General features: G+C 44.1%; 1 protein-coding gene across 1 annotated transcript; it reads left to right on the forward strand.

Moving 5' to 3' along the window:
• Nucleotides 500-2,367, forward strand: LOC8085153 (5-pentadecatrienyl resorcinol O-methyltransferase-like). Its single transcript, XM_002443972.2, has 2 exons — nt 500-1,398; nt 1,851-2,367. Exons 1-2 carry the CDS (start codon nt 577-579, stop codon nt 2,148-2,150), a joined length of 1,122 nt encoding a protein of 373 aa, XP_002444017.1. The 5' UTR covers nt 500-576; the 3' UTR covers nt 2,151-2,367.

Below are 17,766 nucleotides of genomic sequence, written 5' to 3' on the forward strand. Positions count from 1 at the left end.
ACCTAACAGATTTGTTGGCTACCCAAATCCCTCATCTCCACTACCCATTCATGTTGGGTCAAAGACACTACCTAGAACTTCTCTCCCACCCATGTGTCTCTCTCTCCCATGCATACTCTGATTATAGGACCTAGAAGTCATCCTCTGCTAATACAAAAATGGGTAGCTAGTTTTAGGTAGTACTACTGCAGTTGAGAGCAAAATCTAGGTAGTATTAAAATAGGTGGCTACCCAAATAGACATTTACATAGTCTGATTTAAGTAGCACTACTGGAGATGCTCTAAACATATATACAAATCGTCTAACTAGCCAATACACACTCTAACATATTTATATTCCTTCTTCATATTTACGGCAACGCGCGGAAAATCATCCTAGTTCTCTTTGATTCCATTCCGTCACGAGAGAGGCGAGCCTGTTCGCTGGTCTATAAAGTCATGGCTGAAAATATTGTTCACTAATTTATCGTGAGAGAAAAAACACTACACTTATAAGACAAGCGAACCTGCAAGCTACAACACTACTTCGGGTTTCCTCTCAGCTTGCTAAAAATCTATTCACAGCACAATACAAATATGGCTCTCATCAGCGAGGAGAGCAAGGACTTGCTCCAAGCCCAAGCCGAGCTCTACAACCAGGTCTTCAGCTATATGAAGTCAGTGGCACTTGCCGTTGCCTTGGATCTCCGCATTGCCGATGCGATCCACCACCACGGTGGCGCCGCCACCATCTTCCAGATAGCCGGAGAGATTGGTGTCAACCCATGTAAGATTCCCAGACTTCGTCGCCTAATGCGCGCTCTCACCGTCGCAGGAATCTTCACCATCCAGCCATCAGATGAACAAACTGTAAAAGCATCGTCAGCCGGGCATGAACCTGCTGCTGTCTACAAGCTGACAACAGCCTCCCGCATCCTCATTAGCAAGAGCTCGCCGAGCTTGTTCCCTACGCTGAGCCAGCAACTCAACTCCTTCCGCGACTCGGTGTTGAGCATGGGGCTCAGCACCTGGTTCCGGCATGATGAACAGCCTGGCCCATGCCCTTTCACCCTGAAGCAAGGCATAACCTTTTGGGAGAAGTCCGAGCGCGACCATGCAGCCAACGTGTCGTTCAACAACTCCATGGCCGCACACAGCCGCTTCCTGATGCAGATTGTCTTGAAGGAGCTCAGTAACATCTTCCATGGAATGGGTTCGCTGGTAGATGTCGGTGGCGGGGCTGGGGGAGCCTCCATCTCCATAGCGGCGGCGTTCCCGTGTATGAAAAAGTGTAGTGTGCTGGACCTCCCTCATGTTGTCGCCAAGGCTCCCTCTGCTGCTTCTGTTAGCAACAACGTGCAGTTTGTTGCGGGTGACATGTTTCGGAGCATTCCACCGGCAAATGCTGTCTTCCTCAAGGTATTGTGGTTATTATTGTTATTTTTTCTAACATTAATAATAATAATAACATTAGGGATTTCAAATGCTCATTCTAATAAACTGCCCATATTGACTTGATTTTGAGTTTCGTAAGAACCTACCATAATATACAAGTAGTTTTAGCTGTATATTGCTAGACTTAAGGTAATAAAGGTGACACAAATCTTCCAAAACCTGGAGACGGTTGAGACGTGAGAATAATGGGATGGATGATCAGAACTGTTGAATTTCACATGCAGTGGTTCATAGGATAAATAAAATGGAGCAAATAAATCGTGTTAGAACTAAATAGGCACTCCATTCTAGATATCAAAGGGTGAAAGGGACTGCACTCAGAAAACAAAAATTCAGAAGTTCATGTGAAGGTGTGTCCATACATAATGCACAAGAATTGGATGAACTGAGATTGACCTATTAATGTTTTTTTTCAGTGGATTTTGCATGACTGGGGCGATGATGAGTGTATCAAGATATTGAAGAATTGTAAGCAAGCTATCCCTTCAAGAGATGCCGGAGGCAAGGCAATAATCATTGATATTGTGGTTGGATCTAAGCCATCAGACACCAAGCTTCTAGAGACGCAAGTACTGTGTGATCTGAATATGATGAAAATTGGTGGGGCTGAAAGAGATGAGCAAGAGTGGAAGAAACTATTCCTCGAAGCTGGATTTAAGGACTACAATATTATGCCGGTTCTGGGCCTCTGGTCGATCATTGAAGTATATCCATGAATACTCAGCAAACAAGAAGTCTGCTAGAGAAATAATAAAGCATATGGCGTGATTGTATTCTAGTTACTTTATGTTGTTGGCATTGGTGAAATTTCAGTCAGTCTGAATGTATGGGTTCAGATTCAATTTCCTTTTTCTGTTTTAGCTCCCTGTTAAAGAGCATGACCAATCTGTTGTGTCATTACCATGTGTATTCTTTACTCTGGAATCTCTGTTATTGGCTTGAAGGTCTGGATGGATGGGATTATTGGTCCACACCATTCTTCAAAGAATTTGGTTTGGAGTGGTAGGACATTGACATGAAAAAAGTACTGTCACAATATCATAACATTGAAATTTTTATAAACATGTCACAACAGAAATTAGTAACCATATTATGAAAACTTTGCCAATTTCCAAAATGCCCTTATTTGTGACCAGAAAACTATTTTTTCTAAGTAACTTTGTGTCCAAATTTGTATTAAAAACTATAACACAATGATATTTGTTTAAAGCCTACTTGGTTCTGGAGTTTAGCCTTTTTCTGCCAGCTTATCAGCATTCTTCCTGCCGAGGACCATATAATGTGAAGTACTTCAAAAATAAATTAAGGAGGTTGTTACACGTATAGTGTAGAATTGTGGCATATATAGGCTATCGTCGAGTATAAAACATAGGTCCCATTTGGAACGGAGATTTTTTCTTATGTCTCATGAAATTGTTGATTCCTATAAAATTCTTGTACCCGTTCCTATATAAAGTTCCTACAGGCCTTATTAAGCAGAACAAATGTCACAAAGAGTTGATTTTTAAGTTAGCTACTTTCTCTCGCCAGTCTCAGTGGGGGTTTCACCAGGATGTCATGCACATTTATTAGACCGTCATATCAGCAAAATTGCACTTTTTGCATGAAACGAAGAGGAGAGAGAAGAAAGTACACTACGGGAGAATCGAAATTTCTCGAGTGTCAAAGGCTTCCCCGAGAGCCAAAAATCGAGCACTCAGGGAAGCCAGTCTTTCCCGAGTGTTGCTCTCGGGGAAGAATTGCACTCGGGAAAGAATAACACTCGGAAAAAGTCACCTTCCCCGAGCGCAACACTCGGGGAAGAGCCGCTCTCGAGGAAGAAAAGTGTTCCGTGACGTCCCAAACAAACGGCGCCGTTAGGGCTTAAAATTTAAAAAAATATTCCCCGAGAGCAAAAAAACACTCGGGGAAGACGCTCTTTCCCGAGTGTTGAATCCTGACACTCGGCGAAAATACTGGCTTCCCCGAGAGCTGTGAGCCTTGCACTCGGGGAAGAGGCCCTTCCCCGAGAGCCAAGAAAGGCACTCGGAAAAGTTTTTTTATTTTTTTTGTTTTTTTCCCAGTTTTTTCTGATGCCTTCCCACATTATTTCAAACTCCTTGTTCAAATTTGGTGATATTTAAACTTCTTTAAGTATATTTCATTTGTTTTTTACGTTTCATTGATTTTTTTTGCAAACTTCAATTTTGAACTGCAGGTGCATTAAATAATGGAATTTCTTTATTCAAAAATGATATTCTCGATATTTGGTTTATATATGCTAAGGCCATATCCAAAACCTCAAATGAAATGTGAAACATCTTGTTGTCGTAACATAAGATACAACTTACGGAAAAAGTGTTTTTAAATTATATAAAATCCATAAAAAATCCAAAAATCAAAAAACTTGTCTGGGCGTCATTTTATCACATATAGAGGCTATGATAAAAAATTAAGAAGGTTTGGAACAAGTTGCGATGTTGAATGTCTAAAATCTAGACATCTTTACATGTGATCACTTGTGCAACAACAAGGTTATGTTGTCGTAACATAAGATACAACTTGGGCAACAACAAGGTTGGGAGATCCCAGCACAGCTGCTTACACCACTACCACCACCATATCGTCGAGAGTCTACTCCGGTGAGTATTAGTATGGATGTTTTACTTTCTTTGCTCATACTTAGCATAAAACCTAGTGATGGCCTTCTTGCCGGATTTGTTGATGTGTCGGCCTTCGTGCTGGATTTGTTGATGTGTCGGCCATCGTGCCAGACATGTGGTTGTCGGCCTTCGTGTCGACGTTTCTCTTGCAGGTTTTGGAAACTGCCGAAATTTCCAATTTTTCTTTACACTCTACATTTTTATTTGTCACTCACATCCAATGCCTTCTCTTTTGTAGCATGCATCGGGGGCGGCGTCCAACCATGTCGGAGGGTCGCCAGGATCGCACGGCATGCTATGCACACCTAGACCGTCGCCGGGATCGCAAGCTGGGGCGTCCCAACCTTCGCTGGCATCGCACACTGGACAGTCGCCGTGAGCTGCCTTGGGAGTTGTTTTTATGTATTAAACTTGTGAACTTGGAATAATATGTCCTCTTGAACGTGTGGTTTGTAATATATTTGAATTTCGTATAAATTTGGTCATTTGTGATATATATAAATGTGGTTTGTGATATATTGATGTTGATTTTTGGATTGTGATATATATATAGTTGATTAAATGAAAAAGTAAAAAAAAAGAATTTTCAAAGTGGCTTCCCCGAGTGCACAAGCCTTGGCTCTCGGAGAAGAAGGTGTCTTCCCCGAGTGCCTGGGAAGTGGCTCTCGGGGAAGAGGCTGTCTTCCCCTAGTGTTTGGGCTGCAGCTCTCGGGGAAGAGGGTGTCTTCCCCGAGTGCCTGGGCCGCGGCTCTCGGGGAAGAGGGTGTCTTCCCCGAGTGTTGCACTCGGGGAAGATTTTTTTTAAAACAAGTAAACGGCGCCGGCTACCACCAACGGCGTCAACTCTTCCCCTAGTGCTAGGACGGCTCTCGGGAAAGCCTTTCCCGAGTGTATGATTTTTAGCTCTCGGGGAAGACGTCTTTCCCCCGGGCAGTCTTCCCCGAGTGTTGCACTTGGGGAAGGCTTCCCAGAGTGCAACTAAGCCTTCCCCGAGTGCATTTGACACTAGGGGAAGCCAGTGCCTCCCGTAGTGGTAGCTTCACCATGGTGAAACCCCGCGGGCGTTGTTTCCCACGGGGTGAAACGAGATGAAATCCCCACTTAGGGCTAAATCGTTTCACCATCTTGCATGTGATCCAATCATTTTGCAGTAATTAAATGCTTTGCCCAGCCTAGGAAACGTCAAGGTGAAACTCATGTATTGTGGAGGTTGTTTCATTATTCGTTTCATTGATGCCCTGTCAGCGGATTTGTTTTGGAAATAGTACATTGAAACGGACCACTGAGACTGGCCTTATGTACACACACATTTTGAGTTTCTTTTTACAAATTGTATAATCTGCAGTACTTAAAAAATAAATTAAGGAGGTTGTGACCCGTATAGTATATGATTGTGGCATAGGCTATCGTCAAATATAAATCTTAGGTCCCGTTTCAGCGGGGAAATTTTTTTAATGTTCCTGCATCTTTCCATTGAAATTAAAACTTATCCCTATAAAATTTCCACATCATTTATATGAAATTCCTATGTTCCAAACATACTCTTATTATACAAAACATATGTCACAAAGTACTTAGAGTTGATTTTTAAGTTGGATACTTATTTCTCTCTTCTTTTATATGTGTGTGTGGTTTGAGTTTATTTTTTATAAATTGTCACGCTCATCCCACTGCAGTGGATGGGAAAGAGTGGACTGCAGAGCTAGCTAGAAACACAACCGACCAGGAGTTATTTCATAGCCACGAGCAACGATGGCAGGACTGTTTTCATGGTCACGAGAACGGTGGTAGATGAGGGGAGCGGTGGAGATTCGGTGGTAGGTGAGACCGTGAGAGCAACAGGCAAAATTTTCAGCCGTTGCTACCCGCGGTTCATTAAGCCCAGTTTCTCGGTGAAAAGTTTTCGGCTACCGTATTTTCGTTTGTATTTGCTAATTATTATCTAATTATAAACTAACTAGGCTCAATAAACTGTGCAATTAATTATTTTTTATTTATATTTAATGTTTCATGTATATGCATGCTATAATATTTGATGTGATGAAGAATCTTGAAAATTTTTTAGATTTCGGATATAACTAATAAAACAAACCCACTAACTGTTCACTCAAATCAACCACCAATAGTAATAAATTGTTGCACTAGCGATTGATTTAAGTAAACCACCAGTGTCTTGCACCAGTGTCTTGCACTGCCATGTCAACTGATCATCAACTGTTCACATGTCTCAGTGCATAAGTGGTAGTGGAGTAGCAGAGGTGTTTGTTGGGATGTACAAATCTAGAGAGACAGTTGATGATCAAGTGTTGTCTACTGCTTGCAGTAGGGGAACAAATGATCAAACTACAAAGACTTCACAGGAAGAAGACAAAGATGAATCTAAATCTGAAGGTGATGAAGAATATATGCAAGGAGAGGAGGATATATCTGAATCTGATGAAGACTATAGCGTATGTGATGAGGATGCATCTCAATCTGATGAAGAAGCAAGTCAGTTCAAGAGCACTGCATGTGTACTAAGAAAGAATCTTGCTGCCAATGTTGGGACAGAACAAAGGGAAAGGTTCCTTAATGTGCAGACCCCACAAATTGTAGAGGAAGATGCATTACAAGATGAGCCTGACCCACCATTGTTTGACACTAGTGAAGAGGCCAGCTATGATTCTGATCAAGCAACTGAAGGTATTAGAAGACATAGTAGGTTTGCAAGATATGATGGTGAGGCTTAGACTCTAGTATTTTGTGTTGGCATGACTTTCACAGGAAGGAAAGAGTTTAAGGATGCCTTGATCAAGTATGGGCTAGAAGCTAGGAGACACTTGATCTTTCCAAAGGATGAGATGTCTCGGATAAGAGCCAAATGTTCATGGAAGGGCTACCCTTGGGGTCATCTTTGGCTCTAGGAAGACAAACGATGATAGACTTCGGATCAAGTCGTACACTGATGAACATATTTGCCCCAAAAGGAAAGACAATAAACTTGTCACCGGGCCAAGAATAGCAGAAAAGTATGAGCATATCATTAAGGCAAATCCATCGTGGAAGCTCCAGAACATAAAAGAGACTGTGTTGATTGAAATGGGCATAGATGTATCAATGTCCAAGGTTAAGAGAGCAAATTCTATAGTGATGAGAAGGGTGTATGAGTCTTGCAAAGGAGAGTATGCCAAGATTTTTGAGTATTAGGCAGAGATAGTTAGAAGCAACCTAGGGAGTGTTGACGGTGGATAGAGATAATATTTTATATATCGAAAGGCATGAAACACACATGAATATCTATAAGGCTAGGGGTTTATCTAACAATTTCCACGAGTTTTGGTGATTTATCAATTTTCAGGGACTGAACCAGAAAACACCAAAAAGGGGCATAACTACAAATCTACACCACGGAATTATCCAAAACTCAGGAATGTGCCAAACTACTCTAGAAGGATCCAGAAAACACCAGAGCAAAGGAGAGGCGAAGCCACCTCCAGGTGGGGCCGCCCGGCCCCACCTGCCAGGCCAGCCGTCCTCCCATGAGAGGAACCCTCTCCCCCCTTCTGGAATGTTCCTCCACCGCCTTTGAGGATCAATCTTAGCCCTACGTGAAGTCGGTTTGATCAAACGGCTGGCGTGCATCCCACCAGGCTATATAAGTGGAGCCAGACCTCCCCCTGAAAACCCTAGAGAATTCATTCAAGTCATTCAAGGTTGAGCCAGTTGAAGATCAAGTCATCTAGAGCTTCAAGTTCTAGTTCCTCATAGCCTTCTAGTTCATAGTTTAGCATAGTTAGATCTAGATTAGAGGAAGTCATGGCGTGTTAATCAGTCTTGGATTCCAGAAGTTGTCAAGAAGAGAAGAGTCTAGTACAGTTCTTAAGCTTTTCTTTCTTATTATGTTATCTGTGTTTGTATGATATTTACTAGCAACATTGTTCTTCATCTTAGTTTAATTATTATGTTCATTCTCTACTTTAATACATCTAGTTTAGTCGGTTTGCTATTATATTCATGCACTGGTTCGTATAGTGCTCATCTAACTGATCATATGGTGAGTGGTAGGCAATATGTAGACACGGTGTCTAGATGTTTTGCTTATCTGTGGATATCCCTAGTTATGTCGGGTAGTGAGGTAGATTATGGGTGTGATAGATCCATTGAATCCTTTGTAGGCCTTCCCCCGTAGGTGGATTGGTAGAGTGGGATTGTTTGGTTGAGAGGAGGTTCCTATACTCATCGTTTTCTATACATTGCTCTGATGTGTTTGGGAACTATGGTAGTATAACTTGACAATCATTTCTAGATGTACTTGCACTAGTTGATGTAGTTTTGACAGATAGTTAAATAGATAGGAGTTATTTCTCTATTACCTGATTAGACAATGTTGACATGATTATAGTGCTATGATGAATTAGTATCATTAGGAGATGAGTGATTAATGGCTCATTATTGTTATAGTTATTATTATCTTTATCATATTATTTATCTTGCCCTGTTATGAGTAGAGTGAATGACATTGGTTACATCGTATATTCAATGCATATACATATACATGTTATCAATACTATGAGTAGCTTCTTAGCAATGCCTTCCCAATGGTAGAATATAAATGACAACCTAGTAATACTCTAGGTAAAATGCTACAATGGTATAATTATCTGTCCGCTTGCAGAATTATTCTTAGTTTATATTCATCTTTATTTATTTTTGCCTAGTCACATAAAATGATAAGATTTAGTACCAAAGTTTACTCCTACCTTTACAATTAGGGATGACAACCTAGCTTCATAGTTAGGAGTAAGGGTCAATAGGCTAGTGGCTAGTGCTAAAGACAAGTTAATTAGTACCAACATTTCTAGTGTCATTGCGTGGGATAGAGATTTGGGTTTTATTGCAGTGACGTTAGAAATGCCAACAAGCATTTTTGGCGCCATTGCCGAGGAAGGCTAATAAACTTAGGAAATGTATTGATAACATATATGCATTATGAATAAGACTGATCACCCAATTGACCTCTAACTCAAACAGGCTTACCCTTGTTATATCTATTTGTATATCTTATGCAGGGTAATGAATGAATGAACAGATTTGCTCTCCTAGATAATTACGTTGAAGATCCAGAGAGACTCTTACGAAGAAGGAAGTTTGCTGATACGAGGGACATCTTTGAATCACCATCAAGAACACCCTCCACCGAAGCTCAATCTTCAAGGAATCAAGCTCTAACACCTGAAGGAGAAGAATCTTAAGAATCAGGAAATTTAGCACCAGCTTTTGAAGCTATGGCTGAGAAGACGCTACGCGAGTTCTCTGCTCCAACAACTGCCAACATCCGCACTGGACCTAATGTCAATATTGGTGACAATGGATTTGAACTCAAGCCTGCTCTTATCACTATGGTTCAAGCTAGTCAATTTTGTGGAAAGGCTCATGAAGATGGAAGTGCACATTTACAACACTTTCTGGAGATTTACAGCACCTTCGCTATTAGAGGAGTATCAAGAGATGCTATTCTACTCCGCCTTTCCCATTTTCACTTCTAGGAAAAGGAAAACAGTGGTTCTACAACAACAAAGAAATCAACACTACATGGGACAAATGCTCTACTGCTTTCCTAGCGAAGTTCTTTCCTACAGGCAAGACTAATGCTCTATGTGGGAAAATCTCAAGCTTTCATCAACAACATGATGAATCGTTCGCCGAGGCATGGGAACGTTTTCAAGATTATATTACAGAATGTCCTCATTATGGAATGGAGGATTGGCTATTTATACAGACCTTCTATCATGGGCTAGTCACTAGTACCCGTGAATTAATGGATGTTGCAGTAGGAGGAGTGTTTCTTATGCATAGTTAAAATATGAAGGATTCCACAAGCGCATAGAAAACTATTGTAGTATTTTACCAGGAGTATTCCAGGTATCGTTATATAATTACCACATGCTCTGTTGGGATGAGTAGCGTAACATAAATATCTGTCACATGTGATGGCAATTGTATTCTTATGACAACGACCTTTTTCTCCAATCTTCACATGGTTAGAATAAATAATATATATGTGTATACACAAACATGTGAGATGGCACGGTTCCAGAATGATGGATCTTGAATGTTCAAGCACCCTGGGTTCTTCAATCTTGTGGAATCTTGTCGCAAGGTCGAAGCAGCATATGATGTCCTGTCTATTCCACACTCAACAGAACAAACGGGTAATCCTACTAAAGCTAGTGGTACACTAAATTAGCAGATATCAAGATCATTATCAGAATCTTTATGCCAATTGCTTCCCTGGCAACGGCACCAAAAATGCTTGTTAGTATTTCTTATGCACAGTAATAATATGAAGGATTCCGCAAGCGCACAAAAAACCATTGTAGCATTTTACCGGGAGTATTCCAGGTATCGTTATTTATATTTTACCACTAGGAAACAATGGATAAAGATATTGATAGTTCACCATCTTGTATCTACTAACTAATACACCGACTAGACTAAAGTAGGGGTATATAATCGATGATAGGAATTATGCATATATGACACACACCGGAGAATTCTATGATAAAAGAGTAGATAACTAAAGTGAGAGAACAGCGGGAGAGTTTAAGGTTCCTAAATACTTCTCTATTACTAGGGATCTATAATAACTAATTCATGGTAGGTAAAGCAATCACACAATAACACTTTGGGACATCAGAATACTAGTCACGGAAAGATGAGAAGCGGACTAGGAAGCTCCAACTATGGTCCTACAACACCAATCCAAACGTGGTGGTATACGTTGGTCGTCAGGGCTGTCACCACCTGGGGCTACCACAACTATCCGTAGAACTGGGTGCAATCTCAGGTAGCCTATAGTCTAGACACCATGTCTCTACTACAAATTACTACTCTAATCACAATTAATAACTTGAGCACCCGATGTGGGTGGAGATCATATGCTAAAGTATAACGACTATACTAACCAATCAAATGTAATGCATAAAAGTAAATAGAGAAGATAAAATATATTAAAGCATAAGTCTTATAAGAAAACATACAAAGATATACCAGAACTCTAATGACTCCTCCAGAACCCAGGCGCAGCTCCGATCTCCCTAACTCTCAACTAGAACTAATCTACTACATTGGAAAGTTTAGTCTTAATTCTCTAGAGGTGAGAGGTTATCCATTCGAGGGACGCCTCTACATCTCCATAATGTGGTGCCCTTAGGGAGGGGGTCTACCTCTTTATTTATAGCCTAGAAAAGCCTCCCACCTCTTCTAGACAGGCGATGTGGGACTAATTCTTCCACCGTTTGCTCTGTTGGGCTATTATACATCAACTTGGGCCTTCCAACATCCCTCATGTGAGCCCACTCAAGGGAGCAGCTTGGGGCGCCTCTCTTGGGCCTCTATCATGCCATATGAGCCTCTTCTCACGTCATGGGCCTTGCTTGGACGTGGGGCCCATTAGTGGTAGTTCTCCTTTATTTGTAAAATTAATATCTTTTCACTCCGGACTCCAAATATAGCAAATGCTATGTCAATTTTGATCGTCTCGATGAGCCCGTCACAATAGTTTAGTCCAAATCATCATTTGACATACTTTTATTTAATGGAAAATTCCATATTCCTATAAAACAAGTGAGAACACCAAAACTCGTGGAACTCATTAGAATCAAACCCTACAACTATGCTTTATGGTTGATATCATGTTATATTGAGCAATAGTTTATGGTATAAAATAGGCATTAAGGATCGTCAACAAGGAGCTTTCTTCTCACTTAATCTCGCTATTGCAACAACACTTGTGGAGAAGTGTTGACACTTCTTAACGCAATTACTAAAAATAGACTCTTAAACCTATCCCTAGCAACAACGTCAAAATTACTTAACATCAATGAAGCTAGGTTGTGTAGGGTTATAAACACCTACACCCTTATGGCTAGACTTGGGCCAGGAGGCTTGGCCCATCACGAGACAGTTCGAGGCTTGATCCAGCTACTCAGAGTTTCACCCAAGGAAACAAGACGTGGAGATCAAGCGAGATTCTGGTCGGTTAGAATAGAAATTGATATCGTATTAACTATGGCAATTGTAACCGACTAGGATTAGTTTTCGGATCTGTAACCCTGCCCTCTAGACTATATAAGGAGAGGAAAGGGACCCCCCTAGGACATCTTATCTCAACTCAACACAATCCATAGCAATACAATCAGACGCAGGACGTAGGTATTACGCCCACACGGCGGCCGAACCTGGATAAAAACCTTGTATGTGTCTTGCGTCACCATCAAGTTCGTAGCTTGTGCACCTGTCTACCGATAAACTACTATCGTGGGTATACCCCAAGGTAGATTGCCGACTAGCTTTCGTCGACAGTGGTGCGCCAGGTAGGGGGTGTGTGTACAGCTTCCCAGACGAACAAGATGGTCATCATCCCAGCTTCCGCGGCCGTGGCTGAAGGTGTCATGTTCACCGTCGGGCAGATCACTTGGACAACTCGCGGCGGCGGCCTTACGACCACGACTTTGGAAGAAACTCAGATCCAATCTGGGACAGCAGAGGCGTCGACCCTGATCACGCCGACTCCGAGGGCCCGACCTCCGCTCCGTTGCTACAAGGCAAAGCGAGTCGACAACTTGGATCTTCTTCAAGCCCTCGATCGCGCCGACCACAAACTTCACGAAGCCTCCAACCTGGTGGATTCAATTTCACGCAAGCCCGATCAGGCGGCAACATCAAATTTTTTCGACTCCCGTCGACCAACTCGTGTCACCACACACGAACGACTAGAGACATCCCTGATGATAACATCGACCACCACGGGACGGACTGTCAAGCTCAAGACGACCTCGCCAGACCAGAACTTCCCTCATGGTCTGAGCAACGCGGCTGATCAGTTTTCGCGACATACCGATTCTCTATTCGGGAAGATGGGATTGTCACCGGGGCAAACCAGTGGGTCAGCTTGTCACTTTGTCAACATGGTATCTATTCAAACTCTACCAAATGACAAGGCCACCAGCACAAACTCTAGCACAGGATATGTCCCTACCGAGGTTTTACACCCCGAGGACGAAGACTACGACTTGGATCTACCACCTTACCCCCTGGGGTTTTCCCGCTTTCCAGTCTTTCCACCTCGATGAGGAGATCTGGTTTTTAACGTAAGAAATGACAAACCAGTTGTCGATGGCGAAACCGACGAACAAAGACAACAGCGTGAACAACGCAACGCCGACCGTGCTCAGCGGCGAGCAGATGAGGAGCGAAAATTAATCCCAAACAACCTCGATGATGCTTTTGACATGGTTGGAAATATGCAAGTGTTCAAGACACCAAGTGCCAACGTGGCCGTCGCCATGGCAAATCTTGATCGACTTCCGGATACTCTAGAATATCAGGACGTCCGTACCAACATACGGGCGCATCTGATCGTGGCCATGGGACAGACCACTACTCTGCTCAAAAGGGTCCAAGCCGTCTCCTATACGGAGGTCACCTCTGACCAGACTCGTCGCAGCCGCACCTCACCGTGACCCGGTGGGCATCGTCGTAGCCGTTCACCTATCAACAATTGAAGGAAGGACACCCATCACGACAATCATGGTCGGGACACTGGCAGTTACCATGAACAAAGACACGGACGTGGTCATGACGTGAACCAAGACCGAGATCTACAACACAACATCCCTCCTAAGGATGTCCGCGAGCGCATCAACAGGCGCATTACGGAATGAGCAGTACACGAAAACGTGCGACACATCGAGTATGATGCAGCACATGCCCCCCGGCCTAAGGCAATTCTCCTCACACCTTCGGCAAGTCGTATGGCCCCACAATTTCAAGCTTGAGAAGCTTAAAAAGTACAATGGCATGGAGAATCCTGAAAATTGGATCACTCTTTATGAAATCGCAGTCCGATCAGCAGCAGGAGACGAGCACGTCATGGCAAACTATTTCCCACTCGTTCTTGACCTAGCCGGCCACCAATGGCTCCTCGGTCTACCCGAGGACTCTTTTGATTCTTGGGAAGAATTATGCCAGGCGTTCATTGATAACTTCATTGCTACCTGTGAGCAGCCTAGAAATAAATACGATCTCGAGAGGATAAGGGACAGGAAGAATGAGCCCCTGCGCGACTACATCCGACGCTTCTCGGATATGCGCCTCAAGATTCTGAAGATTTCCCACAACAAGGCCATATCAGCCTTCATCAAAGGCCTACGCTTCCACAAAGCATTAAGAAGCAAACTACTGCGCAAAAGGCCGACCATGGTTGCTGAGCTCCTCGCCACAGCCAAGAACTACACCAATGCCGACGACGCAGAAAAGCTCATCCGAGAAGACGTACGAGGAGCCGAGCAGCCTCCCCGACGAGATGATAGCCGTGGGCGTTTCGACAACCAGAATCCCCGCCGTGGCGACAACCGCGACCACTGAGAAGTGTGGGACAGGCATCGCGATAATCGTGATGATTTCAGAGGCAAACGACCTTGCGGAAACGATCACGAGGTAAACACAGTCAAGCGTCCCAATGGGCGGCGCGACTACCACGGAGACTACAACAAGACGTTGAAAGGACCGTGCCAACTCCATCCCAAGTCCATCCACACGATGGAAGAATGTCGTGTCCTCAACAGTATCTACACACAGCGGGCCGCTCAGGGAGATGCCGCCAAGAAAAATGGGAAACGGGACAGACGCAGCCAGGAAGACGAGGACGACGACCAGGATAGGGACCCACGGCACCAATACGTCAGTCCCACCGACGTGGTACACTCCATTTTTGGAGGGAAAGTCTCTATTGAGTCAAAACGAGAAAGAAAGCTTTCGAAAAGGGCTTGCCTCAATGTGGACCGCGCCGATGGTTTGATCACCGACCCTAAATTCCCTCCCTGGTCGCACCGAGAAATTTCTTTCAACATACAGGACCAGTGGGCAGCCATCCTAAAGCCAGGGTGTTTCCTGTTGATCCTAGACCCGTGCATCAACAGCGTCAGGTTCGAGCGCGTGCTCGTCGACGAGGGTAGCTCCATCGACATCCTGTTTCACAACAGCCTCCCTGCTCTCATGCTAACTCCGGCGTAGCTGAAACCATATGACGCTCAGTTCTGGGGCATCTTGCTAGGTCAAAGTTCAGTATCCCTCGGCCAGATAACGATGCCCGTCCAGTTTGGAACGCCAGACCACTTTTGCACAGAGTTTGTCAACTTCGTGATCGCCGACTTCAACGGGACCTACCACGCAATTCTAGGTCGTCCCTCGACTTCGACGGGATCTACCACGCAATTCTAGGTCGTCCCTCGCTTACCAAGTTCATGGCAGTTCCGCACTAATCATACCTGGTCCTCAAGATGTCGACCGAGAAGGGTGTCCTAACCGTCAGAGGCAACGTCTACACGGCATACACCTGCGAAGAAGAAAGCTTCAAAATCATCGAGGCAATCGACCTCTCAATTCGCATGGCAGAAACGGTAGCACAAGCAACACAAATGTCACCTGACCAGCTCAAACTACCCGAGCAGGAGACTCCAAGAAAAAGCACCAAGTCTAAGGAGCACAAGGAAGTCCAACTGGTCGCCGGCAGCCCAGAAAAGACGGTCCTCATCGGGGCCAATCTAGACGCCAAATAGGAAGACGCGCTCGTCAAGTTTCTAAGGGACAACGTAAGCGTTTTTGCATGGAAACTCGCGGACATGCCTGGCGTCCCACGAAACCTGATCAAGCACTCCTTAAACGTCTCGAAGACCGCAAGACCTATCATGCAGAAGCTACGACGGTTCGCTCGTGACAAAAAGGTGGCTATTAGGACAGAGATTACATGGCTTTTAGCAGCCGGGTTTATTAAAGAAGTGTATCACCCCGATTGGCTTGCTAATCTGGTTCTTGTAAGAAAAAAGAATAATGAATGGAGAATGTGCGTTGATTACACCGATCTCAATAAACATTGTCCTAAAGATCCTTTTGGTCTTCCCCGTATAGACGAGGTGGTCGACTCGACGGCCGGATGCGAACTACTATCTTTTCTCGATTGCTACTCTAGTTATCACTAGATCTCGTTAAGAGAAGATGACCAGATTAAAACCTCCTTCATTACTCCCTTTGGTGCATACTGCTACACCACCATGTCTTTCGGACTAAAAAATGCCGGAGCTACTTATCAACGAGCCATTCAGCAGTGCCTCCACGACGAGACACGTGACGACCTTGTCGAGGCTTACGTCGATGATGTTGTTGTCAAAACCAGGGACGCCTGCACTCTGATCGACAACTTAGACCGTACATTTAAAGCACTAAACAAGTACAAGTGTAAGCTTAACCCTAAAAATGCATTTTCGGGGTTCCCTCCGGTATACTGCTCGACAACGTTGTCAGCCGCGACGGCATACGGCCAAACCCTTCAAAAGTCAAGGCGGTGCTCGATATGCGACCTCCCAAAAACATTAAAGACGTTCAAAAACTCATGGGGTGCATGGCTACTCTCAGTCGGTTTATCTCTAGGTTGGGAGAAAAAGGGCTTCCTTTCTTTAAGCTACTAAAGGCATCTGAGAAATTCTCGTGGACAGAAGAGGCCAACGTCGCATTCGCCCAACTCAAAACTTTCCTCCTCGCCACCCGTCTTCACCGCGCCTCAACCTAAGGAGGACCTGCTTCTCTATATAGCAGCAACTGATCGGGTCGTCTCCACGGTGCTCGTGGTAGAGCGGGATGAACCAGGCCACGTCTACAAAGTCCAGAGACCAGTATACTTTATAAGCGAAGTCCTAAACGAATCCAAGACTAGGTATCCCCAGCTACAAAAGTTAATCTACACCATCTTAATCACCTCAAGGAAGCTGAAGCACTACTTCAATGGCCATCGTGTTTTAGTTACTACGAGTTTTCCGTTGGGGGACATCTTGCGCAACAAGGACGCCAATGGTAGAATTGTAAAATGGGCCATGGAATTGTGCCCATTCTCTTTGGACTTCCAAAGTCACACAATCGTTAAGTCTCAAGCCCTGGTCGACTTCATCGTAGAATGGACGGATCTAAATGCACCACCCTCTCCAGATGTCTTTGATCACTGGTCAATGTTCTTCGACGGGTCCTTAAACATCATTGGAGCTGGTGTCGGAATCCTTTTCATTTCACCAAACAAGGAAAACTATGCTACGTCCTTAGGATCCTCTTCCCAGCATCCAACAACGTCGCCGAGTACGAAGCATGTCTACACGGCATCCGATTGGCCGTCGAATTAGGAGTCAAGCACCTTTATGTCTACGGCGACTCTGCCCTGGTCATCAACCAGCTAAATAAGGAGTGGGACATGACTCATGAGAAGATGGACCTGTACTGCAAAGAAATCCGGAGGTGGGAATCAAATTTTTATGGCACAGAATACATACATGTGGTCCGGGACAAGAATCAAGCAGCAGATGCGCTGTCAAAGATAGGATCATTCCGGGCCAAGATTCTGCAAGGTGTTTTTGTTCAGAACATTCACACGCCAAGCGTCAGAACGGACCTGGTCGACAAGCCACCCAACGAGACACTGCTCGTAGGGGACGCCACTCCGACAGCCAGCGGCCATGACTGGCGCACTCCTTTCCTTAAGTACCTCGTGGATGGTTCGGGCCTTCAAGACAAAACGGAGAACGAGCTTCTCATCCGGCGCTCCAAAAATTATATACTAGTCAATGGTAGGCTTATGCGCAAGAACACAAACTCAAAAGTCTTGTTG

Source organism: Sorghum bicolor, chromosome 7, assembly GCF_000003195.3.
Source record: "Sorghum bicolor cultivar BTx623 chromosome 7, Sorghum_bicolor_NCBIv3, whole genome shotgun sequence".
In the NCBI taxonomy this organism is placed as follows: Eukaryota; Viridiplantae; Streptophyta; class Magnoliopsida; order Poales; family Poaceae; genus Sorghum; species Sorghum bicolor.

Excerpts from the sequence above, each read along its gene's own strand:
- LOC8085153 (XM_002443972.2), top strand. The coding sequence starts at position 577 with ATGGCTCTCATCAGCGAGGAGAGCAAGGACTTGCTCCAAGCCCAAGCC. Across the intron at positions 1,399-1,850 it reads CAAATGCTGTCTTCCTCAAG|TGGATTTTGCATGACTGGGG; the intron begins GTATTGTGGTTA and ends GTTTTTTTTCAG.